The 19,900-nt window shown below is 36.9% G+C and overlaps 1 protein-coding gene across 2 annotated transcripts; it reads right to left on the reverse strand.

The window, feature by feature from the left end:
• Nucleotides 1-3,340: 3,340 nt before the first annotated feature.
• LOC122080719 (ubiquitin-conjugating enzyme E2 2-like) lies at nucleotides 3,341-19,656 on the reverse strand. 2 transcript variants are annotated; one of them, XM_042647544.1, is made up of 6 exons: nucleotides 19,382-19,656; nucleotides 17,733-17,858; nucleotides 17,596-17,621; nucleotides 16,724-16,813; nucleotides 15,774-15,862; nucleotides 3,341-3,739 (listed from the first exon to the last, which is right to left on the reverse strand). In XM_042647544.1, exons 2-6 carry the CDS (start codon nucleotides 17,855-17,857, stop codon nucleotides 3,611-3,613), a joined length of 459 nt encoding a protein of 152 aa, XP_042503478.1. In that variant the 5' UTR covers nucleotide 17,858; nucleotides 19,382-19,656; the 3' UTR covers nucleotides 3,341-3,610. The 2 variants fall into 2 exon arrangements, with proteins under 2 accessions (XP_042503478.1, XP_042503472.1); XM_042647538.1 differs by having other exon boundaries at nucleotides 17,733-17,866; nucleotides 19,382-19,655.
• Between the last annotated feature and the right edge of the window lie 244 nt (nucleotides 19,657-19,900).

Here is a 19,900-nt window from a genome sequence, read left to right on the forward strand (position 1 = left end):
ATCAATCAGAGGAACACAGCCATAGTATTCTTCCTTTATTTTTTTGGATATATATGTCAAATATAGATCTCTCCTTTTTTGTCACAAAAGCACTAGTAGTAATCTCGTAATGCAGTTTTTGTTTGAGATGGTTTGTAGTATCTTAGATAGGAATAGGCCTCCTAAAGTTATATATGGTGATGTGAGTTCCTTCATCTCCACCCCCCACCTCCCCCAATGCATTCGTTTCTTTTTAGATTCCCCCACAAAGCCACCCCCTGAAAAAAAAAAAAAAAGAGAACAAATTTAGCCCAGCATCCATAAATAGAAGAATGTTATTTCACTCTCAGGCAAGGATTCTATGAGTCACCAGGGTATCCTACACCCTCTCACAAATAATAATTAAATATTTTTTGAGGAATGACAAAATAAAAAAAAATTTCCATGGAAGGATATAGTAAACACCAGCAACCGAGATATATTCTTCCCTTCTTTCTGTATCATAATTGGGAAGGTGTTTCCTACCCAGTAACGAAGGCTACAGAGGCAGGACTATCCATTAAATCAAAATAAGGGTAGAGAAGTTATGAGGGGAGTAACAAGAGAAAGAGTGGGGGTGCTAGTGGAGGCTATAAAGTTGGGCATGAAAGATTCTCCCATCTTGATTTTTTTAGAAAAATAAAATTTGTTCATGACCATGGCCCTTGTACTAGTGTCCCAACTAATGAGAGCACATGCAATCATTTTGACCAAGAGAGGTGCGGTGGTCGTTTGACACCCATCCATCCAAGCCCAATGACAAAAAGTCGGTGAAATTTTTCCTCCTTCATTGTAGCTTAAGGAAAACTAGATCCTAACAGTTATCACTTCAAATGATCTTTCTCACATGTTCTGATAGTTGAAAATACCAAGGTTTCGGTCTCAAAGTTCAAACTGTCATATGGAGTCTCCGAAATGTCTAACATGGGACCCCCTCAAAAACTTGTTTGATCAACAAATATATCAATAACTAGTGTTGTCCCTTTCAATACTTCAAAATTTTTTTGGCATCTTAAGAGGAGTCGGCTAACCCATTTATATTTTCAACTTCCTAAGAGTGAATATGTTGGAAATAAATTAAGAATATAGAACTTATCTCAGCTGCTTAATCCTTAATTGAAGCAATCATGTACGGTTGGAGACCTTGATACACGGACGAAATCCCAAACACTTGGTGGGAATGGGTCATGCCACTGATCATTCTCCTTAAGATTGAAATTACCCCCTATGGTGCAATATGGGTTCTAGCGAATTGACCTCCAAAATGACATAACCCCTTAGACCTTCTAGCAATTGTTGCACTCATTTACTGGGCCATGTTAGGACACTTAGATTATGCTCAATCAGCCAAAAATATGGAACTAAGAGAAACTCTCAAAACATTAAGCAATAATCCAAAATCAGAGAGAGTAGAAAGCAAAGAGTGAGAAAGTTAATAGAACACGTTGAATCATACGGTAAAGTCTTAAATGCATCCTCTATTTATTTATAGAGGAACGATAACCCTTGAAAACACATGTCGTCCAAAGGAGCCCAAAAAATATCTCTCTCAAAATGAAGATACATGAACTAGTTATTACTGGCATCCAAAGGATATTGGATGACATGCAGTGAAAGATCACCGCTAGCGATGCATCAGACAACGATCATCCAACATTAGAAAAACAGAATCCAAAATATTTATATGTCAAAAAAATTCTTCCTGTGAAAAAAAATGCTTCAACAGACCAAAGCTTCACTGTATCATGTAATGACCTGACCCATGAAAATAAACCCTGAACAGTACAGAGACAGGAGAGCATATGTCACAACCCACCCAATAAAGGCCCACGGGATAAGCTTCAAGCCTATAGACATAGTCCATTGGGCCAAGCAAACTCTAGAAACCAAGAAGATTTTAGAGATGGTTGTATAACTAAGGAAAATGAGAGGTTTCTAAACTTCTCCATTGGCTCTAGAATTCTTCCTTAAGGAGGTGGGAATGTTCTAGTCCCCTTAGCTAAAAACTTCTCAACCATTGAATATATGACACTTGTAAATATCTTAGCCATTCTTTGTGTGCCTACAATAAGGGTGGCCTCATTTAGCCAAGACACTAAGCAAGTGAGTATCCAAACATTGTACTCAAAGCTCTCAAGTATAACACAAATTCTCATTCAGACTCTCTTATGTTCATTACTTCTCTTCCCAAGTCTCTTAAGGAGCATAGCAAGGCTAACTTAGTGCAAGTGAGAGTGCTAAGTGCCGACGCGGTTGCTTAAAAAGGTCTAAAGCTGTGACATTAAGGTGTCTTTTTTTCCACATCACTTCCCGTAGACTAAACATTTCTCTCTTTTTTGTTTCACAAAAAGCAACATTGAGATGATCAATGATTCAAACATATGAGAAATAAAACTAGGAAAACAAAATTAAGTATTTTGTCTGGGATGGGATACAAGATCCTCGTAATAGGCTGGACCAACATCCAACTGAGAGAGGGGCATCCTCTAGAAGCAACATGGTGGTTGTAGATCAGGAATGCCTCACATTATAGGCCCAAAGGGTCGGCTTATCACCAGATACGGATACAAATTTAGAGCTTGACTTACATGGTAGATGAAAAAATATGGCCCCTCTACCCATAACTTTGCTATCTATGCCCAACCATGATAGCAATTGGATTATATTATTGTTTCTTTTCCGGCCAAACTGATCAACCAGCCCTTATAAACCACTTCTGGCTTTGGCTTTGGCTTTGGCTTTGGCTTTGCCTCACCCAGAAATTTACAATAATAAAAGCCGTACCAAAGCTGATTCTAAAGTCTAATCGGCCAATTCCAATCCTGAGTCTGAAAACCATACCTCAATATCAACTGTGACATAATGTTGCAATCAACAAGCCAAAGTCGACCTAACCGATCTATGTAACTAAAAATAATAAAGGTTTCCTAAATTATTCACTTGGGAAGCTTCATCTAAACAGCCCTACAAGTGTTACAAGGCAGATCAGATGAGACTCAAATTACGTGGATTAGTAGACACATAAATTCCATACCCAATATCATGTTTTAATCTAAGCAGAGTTTGCCAAGTGATAAAATAGATCAGACCTATGAGATTAATGTAAATAGTGGCCAGAGAGCATATGGCTCATAATGGAGGACTCTTTAGCTAGCCCTTCCAAAACAGGGCTGGGTAAAAGTAATTTTTCCAATTAAAATTTGATAGACAGCAAATATCAATCAAGCTAAAGCAGTTCTAAGGCCCCGAAAATCTTTCCACTTGCCAGTTGCACAACTTCACAACTATTCCACTGATATTTTGTGCAATTGCATTTAGACAGTTGAAAAAACAAATTACGAGGTTGCATAATAAGGAGTATTTTCAAGTCTAGCGATACAAAGAAATGTATGTACATGAACCCAGGGATTTTAAGCACTGATGCGCCACGTCGGCAAATATAGATGGTAGTGTAGCATCCACCCAGGGAAGCAGACAGATAATATAATTAGTTTAAAGTAGTCTATGATTCAAAAGTTTTTAAATGGCAGCAACATTACTCCAACTTGCCTTCAATACTTCCAGGAAAATTCATGACATCCTAACATGAGAGCTAGTCTGCTGTCCAGCTCTGCTCGACAATTTCACGTATTCTTCGGTTGTACTCACGCTTATTCTCACTAAACATCCGTGCTGCTTCTGAATTTGCAGGTGAGTTTGGGTTTGGATCGCACAATAATGACTGCAATTAAAAATAGAGACATAGTACCATCATTATTATCGACTCGGTAACAAACATAACATGATTCCATTTAGCCACAATAATCTTGTCAAAGAAATACTCATAATCCATCTATGGAACAATAAAGGTCAACATTGGACGTTCTATAAACACTAATTGCTGAGAGAATAAGTAATCTGAACTAAATAATAGCAGGGAAATAATAATCGATCAGATATTCAATTCAACAACTCTTACGATGGCATTCATGTGACCTCTAAACCTTGTAGACAACAAGAAAACCATAACAAGTTACACAGGACCTAACTTGCTCCAATATTGTTCTTTTCGATGAATTAGCATAACTTTGGAAGTTTTCCTTTACAACACTATTTGATTCATTTAAGATCATTCAAGACGTATGATTGACTGTTACCTCCCCATACAGACCCTATATGAAAACATTGTTTCATACCACAACATTGAGTGCTGATGGAGATCTTATGAAGCATATGTTAGAAATGAAACCATCCAATATTTGACCATTCATAACAAATAACACAAGAAGAACTTATTAAAATTGACTAGTGCTGATGGAGATCTTATGGAGCATATGGGAGGAGATAAATAACCAGATCTTCAGGGATATAAGAAAGTCCAACAATAAGTGGGAAAAAAATTAAGGTTTGGTCAGGCTCATTGGATTACAAATCAAGATAGTTTCCAAGGGATTCTTTTTGACAACATAATCAGAGAATGGCTCAGGTGGAAATGTCCAGTCCATGCAAGGAAGTGGCAAGGCAGGGATGGAGTCAGCCAAGTGACAAGTCAGGACTCAGCTTTGGCAATCAAGTGGATGTCACGGAATGGAGGTGAACCATGGAGGCTGGATGGAATCTCATTCTCCTGGAGGCCAAGACCTACAAGCTTCCTAGCAGATGTGTTTGCACAAGAAGGGATCCATATGAATGGGTCGTATATGAGACCAATGCTCACACCAGACTGGGTAACAAGTGCTATAAAAACGAGGCATACTGTTATTAACTATTCTTCCCATGGAATTCTTCAACGCACCAAAATATTGAACTTCGACCACATCCCAATTTATAGGAAGAAAAATCACTGTAAAACCACAAAACACAAAAAAATCTGTTTCCCACAACACTCAGTTTAAAACATCTTTGCAGTTAACATAAACCAAAGCAACCTCAATCCACCAAAGAAAGAGCTACCAAAGAAGAAAGCAACAATTCCAATGGCATCCAAATAATCTGAAACTTCCCTACCTTTAATTTTGGCTCCTATTACATATTTGTCCAGATGCTTTCATATGAGAACTCCAAAACCATTTTCCGTGTATATATAAATATTTTTTTTCAGCACAAGATGCAGGGTAGTAATGGAAGCATGCAATATTTTATGGAGTAAAGCCCTACCAACCTTACACCATTGCTTCCCTAAAAATGGTTTCCTCAGTTACACTATTGCTATCCAACCTCGTAGAAAAGCAATACCAAGAGTTCCAATTGCAACCAAAAAATCTAATTATCCCTTCTCTATACCTCTATGCAACTCAAATCCAAACCCCAATCTATCCTGTCTTTCACCACACACTTGAAATCTTTACAAGCAACCACTTCCAGGGAGCTCTAAACTGGAGACAATCGGTGGATCATTTGATCCTCTCTTCCAGAATAAAATTTAGAAGGTACCCAACCCAACAATGCTATATATATATATATATATATACGCACACACACACACAAAAATGTTTCTATTGAGTTTTGAAAACAGATGGTTAACAAGTCCAGTAACAACAGTCTTCTTGTCCAATCAATATAAATATTTTCATTCTACCAAGGGATTAGATGAGGGGGTGTTTGGTTCAGTAAATCTTTGGGATGACATTCTTTAGAATGATAATTCTTAATTTTTGGAGTTGTTTGGTTCCACTAGGATGACCCTCATAAGTGAGCATCCTACTTCCCATGAATGACCATATTATAAAGGATGTGTTCCAAATATGAGTTCACCTCAACACTTAAACTCAGATCTGAGCAACCTTTTTATCACCTAGTATAAAAGGAGAAAGAGGAAAGACGTTCTCTACGGAAGCCAATATCTCAACCCGCGAGAAACATGCACTAGCCTTAAGGCAACCAAACGATTTTTCAGAAAGAAACATAATTCAGAAGAATGTCTATCAAAAGATTGACATTCATATCCGATACATACACCATTTGATTTACCGAACCAAACACCCCCTGAAGAACCCAAATGGTTCATCCAATAGAGGTCACTTGAACAGATCTATTATTGTCCATGTCCAATACATGCCCAATCAAATTATGAGAGCAGAAGTCATTAGATTGTTTTTTTCATAATTGTCACGACGCCAAGGCAAACCCCAAGGGGTTGGAGGGCTGCATAAGCATTTAGGTGACAAGGCGTCTAAGGCGACCCCGTGTTATTCTTTACCCCCCTCTTTTCTAACATTATTTAGTATGCTACATGTACCTTGTGTCATAAAAAATCAATATTAAGTCGCATCAAGTCATCAAAAATCAACATTAACCACATTAAGAGGGCGTACCCGGTGCACGATGCTCCTGCATGTGCGAGGTCGCCTGGGGGGGGGCGAGAACTACGCAGCCTTACCCTAAGAATGTCAAAAGGCTGTTTCGACTGCTTGACCACACTAAGCAACATTAAGTCATAAAAAATAAACATTTAGAGAAATGTTCCTATTCTATAATAAGTTCGACAAGTCAAATGATTTTATTTTTACATGAAACATTTTGTATTAGGTAGAGCACAAAATCAACTTTTCAACAAGTATAAGATTACTTAAATCTGAGTTTTAATGGGAAAGTTATGTTTTGATAAACTTATTTTAAACTACGTGAATGCTGTTAAAATAGCCTAAATGAAAATAATTTTCTGGATATTGAAAAAAATAAAAATTACCGCACTTCTGATTTTTACCAATGTTATATCATGATAAGATTTATGAAATTTTCAGAATTGAGAAAAACCCCAACATTTGAAAGTTGAAAATCGCCCGTACAAAAAGATTCAGTTTTTTTGTTCTTGAACTGGGTGTTGACTTTTATCCTTATAGAGTTTGATTTTAAACTATTTTCATTGGATTCAAAAGGGGGTCTTATTTATGAATAATATCTTAAGTAAATGAAATAAAAAATATAAAAACATTTATTCAAATGATATTTGACATAAATAAGTGTTGCACCTTGCAGTCGGTGCCAGTGCAACAAGGCGACAGTCGCCCAGACTCTAACTAGGCCCCACCTGGATGCCTAGTCATTGCCTAGGCAATGCCTTGACAACTATGGTCTTTTTTTTTCTTTCCAAAAAAACATGGCTCCCTTTGTAGACATAGCTGAAGCACTTGGGATTGTGGTGGCAAAACATGTGGGTGCAACTCAGTTCACAGCCCATTAGAAACATAGGATCTTTTTGAAGTAAATTGACTCCTTTGGGCTGAGTTCTTAAAATTCATCTGCTTAACCCAGCCTAGCCCCAGTTGCACCTTGAGCAAAACGTGCTCATGAAAGTAAACTAAACTACACTTAAATAGATGAACATAACCAAAGAAGATACTCATATATACAAAATATATATATATATATAAATTAGTTAACCAATTCATGAAAAATTAAAGAGGATTACTAATGTTAATATAAAAGGGGGGTGGGTCATACCAAGTGCACAAGGCTCCTGCCACTGCAGGGTCTGGGGAGAGGTCATAATGTATGCAACCTTACCCCCCTGCTTCGCGAAGAGGTTGTTTCTTGGCTGGAACCCACGACCACTAGGTTGCAATGGAGCAACCTTGCCATTAAGCCAAGGTCCCCCACTCCTTATGTTAATATATCTAATGAATTAGATTAGTCTGTTTACATAAGACAATCATGTTCACATCTGGTTTGGGAGAAACTACTGTCTAACAATCCAACAGTGAGACACATATCACATGTAACCGTAGTCACCGAGGTTTTTGTGAAGTATCATGGCCACATGCACCCCCAAGGGTGATCTTTTATAACATATGCCGTCCAGGAAAGGCGTAAAGAGGGATGTCATTAGATTGTCTTTTTTTTTGTTTGTTTTAAAATCACCACTTAGATAAGGGTCTAGGACCCACATATGTTATAAAAGATCACCCCTGGAGGAGGGAAAAAGAGTTGACTCGCGATCGATAAAACACAATTAGTCCTCCCAAATATCTAGGTGGGTGTTAAGTTACATGCTGGGAAGGTGTTAGGAACCCAACACCGCTAGGCAGGAGGCCGGTCTCCTTCTATTTGGACCATTAGTGAAACAAACATGTAATAATTTTAAAGAAAAGACTGAAAATCATAATTTTAACATAAATTCATTTTTGCGGTGTAACATCACCTTTTGGAAGAAGGGATTTCTGGAAAAGACCAGAACATTTTTGGAAACCGGAGGAGTAACAACATAGGGGCCAAAAGTGTTTTAGAAAACTGGAAACTTAATGGTATGGGAATCGACAAGGTTTCTAAGAAACATAACGTCATAGGGGCTGAAGTACTAAAATTTTGTCTAGATGCCAGAATGTGTAAAAAAATGCAATACGACTCCGGCAATGCCAGAGTCATTTATTATAGAAAGTTGTTAGATTCTGGCGATGCCAGACTCATTTATTCTATAAAGCAATAATGAAAAATTCTAGAGTGACCAGAATAGTAAATAAAAAGGGGAAAATGACAAGCACACACACACACACACACACACACACACAACATAAAAGTAACGATGAGTGGTATCCAACGCCTCAATTAGCCAAATCAGATCGTTACTGTAATAACACATGCACATATCATTATGGAAAAGTAGTCAATGCCCTATAACCCTGTTAGGTGCCAAGGAATGTGTTGGCAAGAAAGGAAAAATGGTGGTAAAGAGACAATATATAAAAGAAAAAAAAAGCAAGAGTGCACTCCCTAACTTCCGGTTTACTCAGGGAAAGTATCAATTAGAGGTGTTGGGTCCTTTTGGCAGTATTTCAACTCCTTAGGTACCTCTAGGCACAAATCTGAAGTCAAATTGTCAAATCAGATACTCAGTCTCTTGGGAGAATTTCTGTAGGCGTTCTGGAAAAAGGGGGAAGAGTGACTCAAGGAGGGCTCTCAGTTCCATCAATTAAGAAGCTCTTGATGCAGATCCGGGTTTCAAAACCAGAACCGGATCGATTATGGACCCACAAATATTAGATGGCTCATATGCAAGACATAATGGTAGATTTGTAAATAAAACAAAGTCTCAAAAGGGGATGGCAACTCTGTAATTAGATGGAAGTTATAATAAAATGGAAAACTCGTAAATAATAGAACCAAGCGAATAGGATGCAATGACTTAGGGGAGGGGTAAACTAGGAAGATGAAACAAAATAAGGACAAAACATAATTTAATGAAAATGCAAGGGTATCTTAGGAAGCTAGAAAGGAACTAATGCATGAGTAGATTATAAGAAACTAACCCCCACAATTTATAAACCCCAAACAATACAAATAGGACCAGGAAACAAAGAAATAAGACCATCAAATAAAACCTCAAGGATACAATACCCATACAGGAGCAAAACCAGCCCAAAACCCAACCCGATAGGAGAGAGAAAGACCTATTATAGAGCTGGAGAGAGAGAGGTGCGGCCAGGTCTGTAGGGCTCCAATTAAGCTGCACTCTTGGGCGTAGGTAGTCCCTAGGGAGGGTACAAAAACCTAAAAAATTGAAAGACTTCTGATGGCTAGATGTTGAGATAATTACCTTCTTGATTTTCAGACCTAGGAGAGAGAAAATTGAGAAGACTCTTCAAGAGTAGGAACTCCTTGCTGATCAATTATGGCTCTTGTAATGTTGGACAGAATCGGCTCTTCTTGAAGGTTGATGGCAATAACAGTGAACAAAGGAAAGTAATTGAATGCTGAAAACAAGAAGAAACAAGGGAATGTGGGAGAGGAAGTGGTCATCTCAGCCTAGGCTTCTCACCCACAGCCATCCCAGTTGCTCTAAGCAATAAACTGCAAATTATCTTTATTCAAATATGAAATTATGAGTACATAGGTTCATTTATTCCTATCATAATTAGGAGCTAGTTTCCAAATAGGACTAGACACTCCTAGTAGGACTTGGACTCATAATAAGACTAGGACTATTACTCCAACATGAAGTAGGAAACTAACTAGCCATTCACTAATAGGGAAACCTAAACTGACTCAAACTGAAATAACAAAGGAAATAGACTCAAAACAGGGCTCTAACTAAACTAATGAATTAAATTCCGTTTTCCTACTTTCTACCCATATTTTAGGCCCATTAAAGTGGCCCATTACAAAGAAAACCCATGGAATCAAAGGCCCAACACATACATAACCCAACCTAAGGCTTATTTATAATAAAATAATCCCATTAAGTGACTTATCTGCATTAGGAACCCACTTTAATAATATCGCATTCAAGCTGTCTTCTTCAACCTTCAGAAATCGAACCAGCAATGGATGTCTCTCAACTTCAGATGATTAAACTCAATCATCAAGCATCCAATTAGGCAAAAACTTGGAGAGAAAATTTGTGACTCACGTCCCTACTAGATGCAAGCACTAATCATACTAGGAAAGTGAGATATGAGACTATGGAAGGCTCCTGCAACTGAACTTGGTGGTAGTTAGGGTTTCAGACCTGTTGCAAGTCTTGTACCTCACCATAGGGATGGGTATCGGACTAAGGGCTCAAGCGTTTGAGTCACCTAGGTCCAGGCTTCCTTCGGTCCAAATCTCAGGGCCAACTGATAGGGAATAGACCTTCAGCAAAGCTTTCTTTAAATCTGGTAGTTTTTCCTAGAACAGATATCAATCGCAAGCTTTAAAGAACGAGGATAAGTAATGAGCGCCCCCCCAACGTGGAGGGCTCATTACTTCAATTGAGATACTAAAAAAACATTTCATCTTTTCAGTAGGAACTTTAGGAGGTTCTCGAAAAAGATAGCGCAAAAATTATCCTAGAGTCAGACTAAGAGGAATGTAATAAACCAATGCTTGCCATAGATTCTGAGTCATGAGGTTAACAAATTATATGACATTACTCTATACCTTCCCTATTCTCATTGCGGGTTGGTTATTCGTCAGCACAGGTTTAGCTATTGATGTATCTGGAAGCTCCTCGACCAAAACGAGTAATTTTTACAGAGCAGACAAGGAATTCCATTAATAACTGACCATTTTGATCCCTCGGCACAAACTCAATGAACTTAGTAGAGTCCTTTTAGGGGCCCATGACCATAGATCAAACCTAATCCAATTATTACATGCGATGTTGGTTGTTCATCGGACTAGCTATACGACTGTTTTTTTTTTTTTTAATAATCAATATCAAATATAGTTTCATCAACGATAAACTTAATCCGAATTATAGAAAGCTTACGACACAATCAAACCCCAGAATGAAAAAATGTTGATTAAAATCGTACCCTCTCTCATGGGGGTTATTCTTCTCTGCTTCGTCTTCATATTAGATTAACAAATTTACAAATTCCAAAATCTCGAAATGATCTCTTATGTCAAGGGAGAATATGAGACTTTTTCAACCAACAAAAACGTAAATTTGTCATCAAAAGTTGTTTCTTTTTTTATTATTAATTTTTTTTTAATCCAAACAAAATTAATGCTTACTTTAATCTTTATACTAAACACATTAATAAATAGGTCACCGATTCAGTATTGAATAAAAAAGTACTTTTGTATTTTATTTTATTTTATCCAGTATTTGTGTGTTTCTGCTTGAGTTGTATGAGATGAAATTCTCATAATAAATACTCAGCAGGGGAGTCTCCCTCGCTTGGGTTTATCAATCTCAATAAAGTATATGATTGCTTCGAAGAACGTCTCGAGATTCAAGCAATTGCAGATGATATAACTAGTAAATATGTTCTCAAAATTCCAATCCGTACTCTAAGTCAGATTGATGTTTGAAAAATTCGAGAATCCATATATGATTGTCGTGCCATAAGAAAAAAAAAGACTTAGTGAAGAAGAAATATTTTTTTGTATTGAAATTTTAGTTTATACATCATATTAATTTCTATCCTAACTTCCATGATACAAGATACGGGTGGATATCAATATATATTGATAACCACATAGATATGGACTTTAGTGTGAAACCGATTACTAGTAATCGTTGGGTTATTGCCCAATCGATTGATAATCAAGCTTTCAATGAAAAAAAAAAAGATTTTTCCTTTCCTTCTTCATTTACAATTTACATTTACTTTCATTATACTTAGAGATCATGACATGCATCTAAATCATTAAAACAGAATATGTGGCATGTTTGGGGCGATGAAAGAAGTAACTGATTAGTCCTTCTACTGGAGGCATTATTGTTTTTTTGCTTCTGAAAAAGAAATAAGAAAGACTCATGGTAACCATTCGAGCCAATGAAATTAGTAATATTATTTGTGAACGTATTGAGCAATATAATAGAGAAAGTAAAGATTGTGAATACCGGCATCGTACTTCAAGTAAGCGACGGCATTGCTTGTATTCATGGTTTATTCATGGTCTTGATGAAGTAATGGCAGGTGAATTAGTAGAATTTCAAGCTTGCAGCCATGGTTTCAAGCCAAGGAACAACTTGATTTTCAAAACTTCAAATCTATCCCTCTTCATCAAGTTGAATGGTAAATATAAAGGGAAAAATCAAGACAAATAAGGAAACTAATCGCAATGGAAACTACATTAAGATAGAAATAAAATCCTACTCAAATAAAAATAAAAATCAACTCAAATTCGAATCCTATTGTTTCTAACTCAAAAAAGGGAATAAATAAATGAATCAAATCAACCCCAATTAAATCAATCATCCAATTGCATCAGCTCTACTTCCCTATCATCACCCTTCTTTCTTCTTAGGGAAAGGGACATTCACCAAAAGGGAGGGGGTAACAATATGGGTGACGCGCGTGCGGAGTGTGAGGGATAGTTGGGTATGTATAGGTAAATCCGGGTATGGGGAGTGTTTATGTTGTCTGTGGTAAGTGCTATTGAGTGGGATGAATTTAGCTTGTTCATACAATTCCATCTCCAACAAACCTTATCAAGTTTACGAAATTGGTTCAAGTATTGGTTCTTTTCTTGGGGTCCTATTAAGATATTCTCCCAGTCCCCCCCTCAAAGAATCACTTACCAAGTTCAAAGAGTTTAATCGAACTCTTGACCAGAGAAATCTAAACATTCAGTTCTATATCTTCTATGAGATTCCTTGGATTATGAAATGGACTTATTCAGTCCCTCCTGATACCGATGACTCTTAGGACTGTTCCTATTCTTCATCGGCTAATCCATGTCAAGTGGTGGGGCAAGTTCTTATTTCCTAACCTCGCTAGTGCCAAGTTCGTCCCCAAGCAAGCCATGTGTGAAGAAATAGTCTAATCGCAACCAGTTCGAAGCTCCGACCCGATAGATGCTGATTTTGTTGTCTTATTAAGGGGAGTCAAAAGAAAGTATCCTCCATTTTCGTCAGCTGCAATCAGGCTAAGCTTCTTAATGCCTTAGCCCCTGAAGAAGATCGAGATGGACAATCTAGCTCAGCATCAGAAGATCAAATAATCGATCTAAATGAAGATGATTGTTACAATATGGATCATGCACAACGTCCATCTCCTTTTCAGCCTTTAAAAAAAGAGAGATAAATACAGCCTCACGATAGCTTAATTGCGTCCTACCAAGTGCCAAGCATCCACACCTAGAGCTATATTATATCAGGCTGACGTCTTAGCATGCATCACGCAACACTATAAGCAGATTATAGTAACAACCACAGGTGGAAAGTATAATAATTCACCTAAAACCTGAAAGATTCCATATAGAAACCAGTGGTTCAACCACGTGGAATGTCATCGAATCTTTGTAAAAGAAAATTTTTCTTCCTTTCTCAAAAGTAAATCAATTATCAAAGAGCATCTTCCTCTATCAAAAGAAAATCAATTATCAAGTGGAATCTTATAAAATATCCCCCTTTGGCATGTGATTCGTCTGTCAAGATATCTTATCAGAATATCTTATCTATTATTGCATTCACTTGAAGAAGCTTTTGAAGTTCAAAGAGCCACTAAAATCCATAAAAGGGGTCATCTATGAATTATCAAGCATCAAGTTTTACTTTGTATCTTGCAATATTTGCCAAGTGTGTTAGTCTTTAGTGTGCGCTTCCGTTTTAGTTTATTCTGTAATGTAAGTGAGAAATTATAGATGAAATATTTGAGAGATACGCACCTCATTTGTAGCTCGTAGAATTTCTACCATCGGTCTGTTGTTTTCTCTCTCAGTTTCCAACTTTAGTGTGTTTGTTAAATATGCAAGTATGACTTATATCTTAATATATTTGCTGTTATCATTTCACGTCTGCTAGAGAAAAATGTTTACGTGAAATTTCTTTAGTTGATGATGCAATAGATATGTCTATTGTTAGAATAGATTTCTTACAATTTTATTACCATCAAAATCCTCCTTTATATTCTTTTGAAATAAAGAAAAAATAAAAGAATTGATTAGGCTTAAACGCCTAAAACAAATCTGGCTTAATAAACTAGCTTTACTCGCTACATAGATCTAAATAAACTAGCCTTACTCGATCTATATTATGCATCCCTCACCCAATTTTCCTTTTCTTTCCAACACATTCCTTGGCACCTAACAGGGTTGTAGGGTGTTGATTACTTTTCCGCAGTATTCTGTGTGTATTATTTTACTTACGATCAAACTTGGCTGGCTGAGGCACTTGCATTGCATTGTTCCTGTGACCGCTAATTGTAGCTTTTATGTAGTGTGTGCGTGTGTGTGTGTGCTTCGCTGTCATTTTCCCCCTTTTTATTAACTATTTTGATCACTATAGAATTTGTCATTATTGCTTTATAGAATAAATGATTGGCATGGCCAAGATGTTAAAAGCTTTTGAGAATAAATGACTCCAGCATTGCCAAAATCTTACAGTTTTCTAGAATAAATGACTGACATTGCCAAATCTTGCTGCTTTATTTACATATTCTGGAATCCAGACAAAATTTCAGCACTTCGAACCCTACACCGTTATGTTTCCTAAAAACCCTGTTGGTCCCCATACTGTCAGGTTGCCAATTTTCTAATATATTTTTGGCCCCTATATTGTTACCTTGCCAATTTCCCAAAGTGTTTTGGTCTTTTCCAGAAATCCCTTCTTTCAAAATGTATCGTTACATGGTAAAATGAATTTCTTTTAAAATTGTGATTTTTTCCAATCAACAATATTACGTGTTTATTTTGCAAGGTAGATTTACATGCTTTCCTAGTATAAATTTAAAAAATCCCAAAAATATAATATTATTATAATACCAATAGGCATATTATGAATGGTACAAATGGAAGGAGACCAACCTCCTGCCAGGAGGCGCTGGGTGCCTAATACTTTCCCAGCAAGTAACATGACACATGCCTAGATATTTGGGAGGACTAATTACCTTATCCATTGTGAGTCAACTCTTCCCCCCCGGGAGATCTTATATAAACATTTACAGGTCCTAGACCCTTATCTAGCTAGCAGGTCCAAAACACATAAAAGAAAGATACAATCTAATGACATATCCCTTTATACGCCTTTTCTTTTCCTTTCTGACCAGGGATGAGACGGAAAAAGGGGAGAGGACGGAGATGCACGTGGCCGTGAACTTCGCAAAAGCCTCAGGTAATTACAATGGCGACTCTGGCCTGAGGATGGGTCTAGGGCCATTCTGTAGACACTGAAATTTGGGAAGGGACACAGCACAGGTAAACATGCTCCACATTTATGTTTTGTTCTCACAGCAATAAACTCTATTTCTCACCAAAGCAGCACAATTATTGGTTGGTGTAACCTTGTAATGCTTGTATTTCTTGGAAAATCATTCTTAATCTATTCAATCTCTTAAAATTCCATTAATCACATATGAACAGAAAATTTTGGGAAAAAATAAAGTAATATATAGAAGCAGCCACCATACCTGGATAGACGTAAGTATAGCAGCCACATCATAAATGGGACTCCATTGGTTCTGTAGAATATCCAAGCAAATGCTTCCATCTGCATAAACTGGCAGAATTCAAAGGGGGGTGTTAGAAGATGGAAGATCTGAAAAGTTATCCCATCATATCCTTTTTTTTTTTAATTTGATTAATTTTACCCACATCAAGGGATGGTGTGTGTGTGTGTGTGTGTGTGTGAGAGAGAGAGAGAGAGAGAGAGAGAGAGAGAGAGAGAGATCAACATGAAGTTGACATAATTCCAGGAGCATGCAAACCCAGCTGCAAGCTTTCACCTACACAGCCTCCTCTTCAACACTAAAACTAAGAATTTAAGATGGATAAAATGAAGGATGAAGGTCCCAATATAATACACTACTGTCTCAATCTAAAACAGCAAAGATGAAATAAAATATAAGAAATGAATTAAAAATCTACAGTTCCTCACACAAGAACGTTCTATATTTATATCCTGCTTTTCTCAACTCTAGAAAAATTATTATGGCTCCTAAAGGAGACCAAAAAGAAAACTTCTGCTTCTACTATACAGGGACGTTAAAAACATCTTTACAAAATGATAAAACCCAAAAGATAACAACCATTTTCTAATTTAAACACTTCTCATCCTACCACCTTCTCTCCCCCTCCTCCCCCCCATTCAAGATTTTGTCAAATCCATTTGAAAGCCCATTTGCTAAGCTTTCTCAGTCTCTACCAGTTGAAGAGCATGTAAATGGCAAGGCATACCTCCAAAATCATTTTAGATGTCTAGGGGTACTTTTTTTCCCCCATTTTCTATGCCCTGAAGGTCTGGGAGCTATAAAAAGATATATGTATATATTATGTGTGTGTATATAAAATATAATATAGAATATTGGTTTCATATATAATCTTATCAAAACTACAATTTTGGTAGCAAATTGCAACTTACTATTTGGATGGAACATTCGAGAAACGAACCGAACTATTGGTGGCTTATTTGGATAATCCTCTGCAAACTGAAGTGTCAACTTAAACGTACCTGAAGGACTCAAAACATAAATTCAGAATGTGCTTGTATAAAAGAAGATGCTAAAAGTAAAATTCAACAAAATAAATAATAATAAACTTTGAGTGATACACATTGCCAAAAAAATAAAAAAGAAACACAGATACCTCCATTATATACTTCAAAATATTTTTTGCCAACAGGTGGGGGAAAATGCCACTTATATCTGGGAATATGAAGTTGGTCACCACAGAGTTTCAAGGATAATATGAAATCAATAAAACACTTGAATTGCTATTAATATGGTATCATTTCTATGAAGAATGTATTACATGCATCATTCAATGGACTGGTCTCAAGCATCAAATGCATATGGATACAGGCAGCATAAGATCGCCTCATGGATGTAAAGGCCGAGTAAGACCTCTAACAATTACCCAGTAAGAAATATCATACGCAACAAATGCACCTCCAAACATGGAATAGTACAAACATCTGAGACACCATTATCCACATAAGAATATGGAGTAGTTACTGGACTGAAAGGTATCATAAAAGCTAAATGTGGGGAACCAATAATGAGTGTTATTCAAGTATGCAATTGAACTGAAAAGATTTAACCCAAATCAAAGAACATGAGCAACAGCTACTATGAATAAATAATGACATCCAGAATACACTGAACCGGAAAAAGAATAAATGACAATGAGACCAATTCAGCTGTAATTAATCACCCTTTGTGGTTAGGTATACTAAAATAAGTGAACAATTTGAACGTGACTTAACAACCTCCAAGGATATAAGAATTAGCTTACCTCCATCCCACGAAGTGTCATCAGGACTGCAATACAAAGGCAGGAAAGAGTGTTTAAGACCAGGTCAGACCTATACAGTTCCAGAACAAAGCAGACCAGGAAATATATATATATATATATATACAACCTTAACTTACCCAAATATTACAGCATTCCAAAGCATTATATTATTGTCTTGGGGTGCCCCACTGATACCAGCAGGAGGATCCTGCTGCAACCTCTTGAAATCCCTCATCAGTCTCTTCCTTGAAGGAGTTGACATCCTGACCACCTACACATCCAACCAAATAACAATCAAAACAGAATCGATTCATTGTAGTCTTCTCCAAATATACAAATAACCAGAATTGAGCTTTAGTCCACTGAGTTGCATCAACTAAACTCAAGAAACCAAGACAGCTCAAACAATTCTAATTTCACCAACACAAAGGCTCCAGAATCCAAAGTAAGAAACAACAAAATAATCTCTGGTTCTCAATTCAATGTAAATAAATTGCAACCCAAGCGCTAGAATTAATACTTGCAAATCATAAGCCCAACTAAGTCCATGGCTCCGACTACAACAATCTCCCTTGTAGCCCTTTTCTTTGCTGAGTTTTTTCAGGGTAGCCGGTAGGGCCGGCATCCGGCTCCTCTCCAATGCGTTGGGTGCCCAACCCAACATCCGACGGCTGTGAGGACCCGGACATACACTCCAATCATAGTTGTCAAGGCATTGCCTAAGCAATGATTAGGCGGCCTAGTTGGGGTTTAGGTGACTATCGCCTTACTGCAAGGCACTCACTTATATATATATATATATATATCAAATATCATTTAATTTTTCCTTTACTTAAAATATTATTCAAAACTGTGTAAATACCACTGTTTGAATACAATAAAAATAATTTAAAAACCAAATTCCAAAATGATAAAAAGTCAACTCTGCAGTCCAAGAACAAAAGCTGGTTTTTTTTTTAGGAGCGATTTCAAATTTCAAATGCTTAGGTTTTTCTTTCATTTCTAAAATTTTCATAAATCTTATCATGGTAAAACATTGTTCAAAACCAAAAGTATAGTAAAATATTATTTTGTTTTCACGTTCACAAAATTACATTCATTCAGGAGATTTTAACAGTATTCGAGTTTTTAAAATAAGTTTGACTAGACATAACTTTGTCATTACGAGTTAGATTTAAGTAAACTTAGACTTGTTGAAAAGCTTGTTTCGTGTTGTACCCAATACAAAAAGTCTCGTGTAAAAATATAATCATTCGACTAATCAAAATAAATAATATCAAAATCCTTTTTGGCGTGGGGGTGTAAACAGGTTTCACATCACACGATAATGATCTAAAATCCAAAAGTCAAGTTAATATAACCCGTGAGATCCATAACAGATCAAACATTTAGAATCTAATCTGTTAAAATCTGAAGGAAATTAAACATATTAATTGGAGTCAGGTACCAGAAAACATCATCCCAGCCCAAAAGCCTTTGAGCAAGATTATTCTTTTGATTGACAACAAACTTAAAGAAATTAAGATCATTATAAGGTTCCATCCCCAATCCCAAATGTTCAAAAGCTAATATTGGCTTATAATTCGAAGATCTAATGGTTACATAACCGTTGAAGCATTCATTCGTTTTTGCAATTCAGAACTCAGAGCCCAAAGATGGAAAACAAAAACAATAAAGAAAAGTCTCCCTTTTTTTCCCCTATTTCAAGATATGCCGAAATTAAGAACACAGAAGAGGCCAAAATAAAAAAAGAAATCCGCAGAAACCAATCGATAGGATTTCTCACCCGTAAAGAGACGCGGCGAGCGAGGGCTCCGGTTCTGAGCTCTAAACTTTAACGCAGAGAGCAATTAGATACAAAGAGAGTTGTCAAGAGGAAAACTCCGATAACAGATGGATCTACCACGTGAAGGGTAGAGAGAGAAGAGTAGGCATTTAGGGTTCGGAATTCATGGGTGAATGGGCTTCGAATCTCGGCACACTCGGTGCCTACTGCCTCTGTTGGCCCTTTTCGAGCAAGTTGACGACGAAACCCCCCACCACCCCTCACACACGCGTTTTCCCAGGTTATTAACATGCGAGCATATCTGCTTTAGTCAATAGGAGACTAAAATTACTTGCCCCTCCCCTGTATTTTGTCCTATTATAAACACTCCTTGTGTTTTCAAAAATTACATGATCTTCCCCATACTTAAGATGTGAATTTGAAACTGAAATAGTTCACCAAAATCGAACCTAGCCACTTACATCAAAACCGCAAAATCATTTAGTAAATGATTTGGTTCTGATTTCAAGTTTAAGACCG

The sequence above is a fragment of the Macadamia integrifolia genome, chromosome 1, assembly GCF_013358625.1.
Source record: "Macadamia integrifolia cultivar HAES 741 chromosome 1, SCU_Mint_v3, whole genome shotgun sequence".
NCBI classification, from domain to species: Eukaryota; Viridiplantae; Streptophyta; class Magnoliopsida; order Proteales; family Proteaceae; genus Macadamia; species Macadamia integrifolia.

Excerpts from the sequence above, each read along its gene's own strand:
- LOC122080719 (XM_042647544.1), bottom strand. The coding sequence starts at position 17,857 with ATGTCAACTCCTTCAAGGAAGAGACTGATGAGGGATTTCAAGAGGTTG. Across the intron at positions 17,622-17,732 it reads TGGAATGCTGTAATATTTGG|TCCTGATGACACTTCGTGGG; the intron begins GTAAGTTAAGGT and ends TTTGTATTGCAG. Across the intron at positions 3,740-15,773 it reads CTATACTTACGTCTATCCAG|TCATTATTGTGCGATCCAAA; the intron begins GTATGGTGGCTG and ends TTTTAATTGCAG.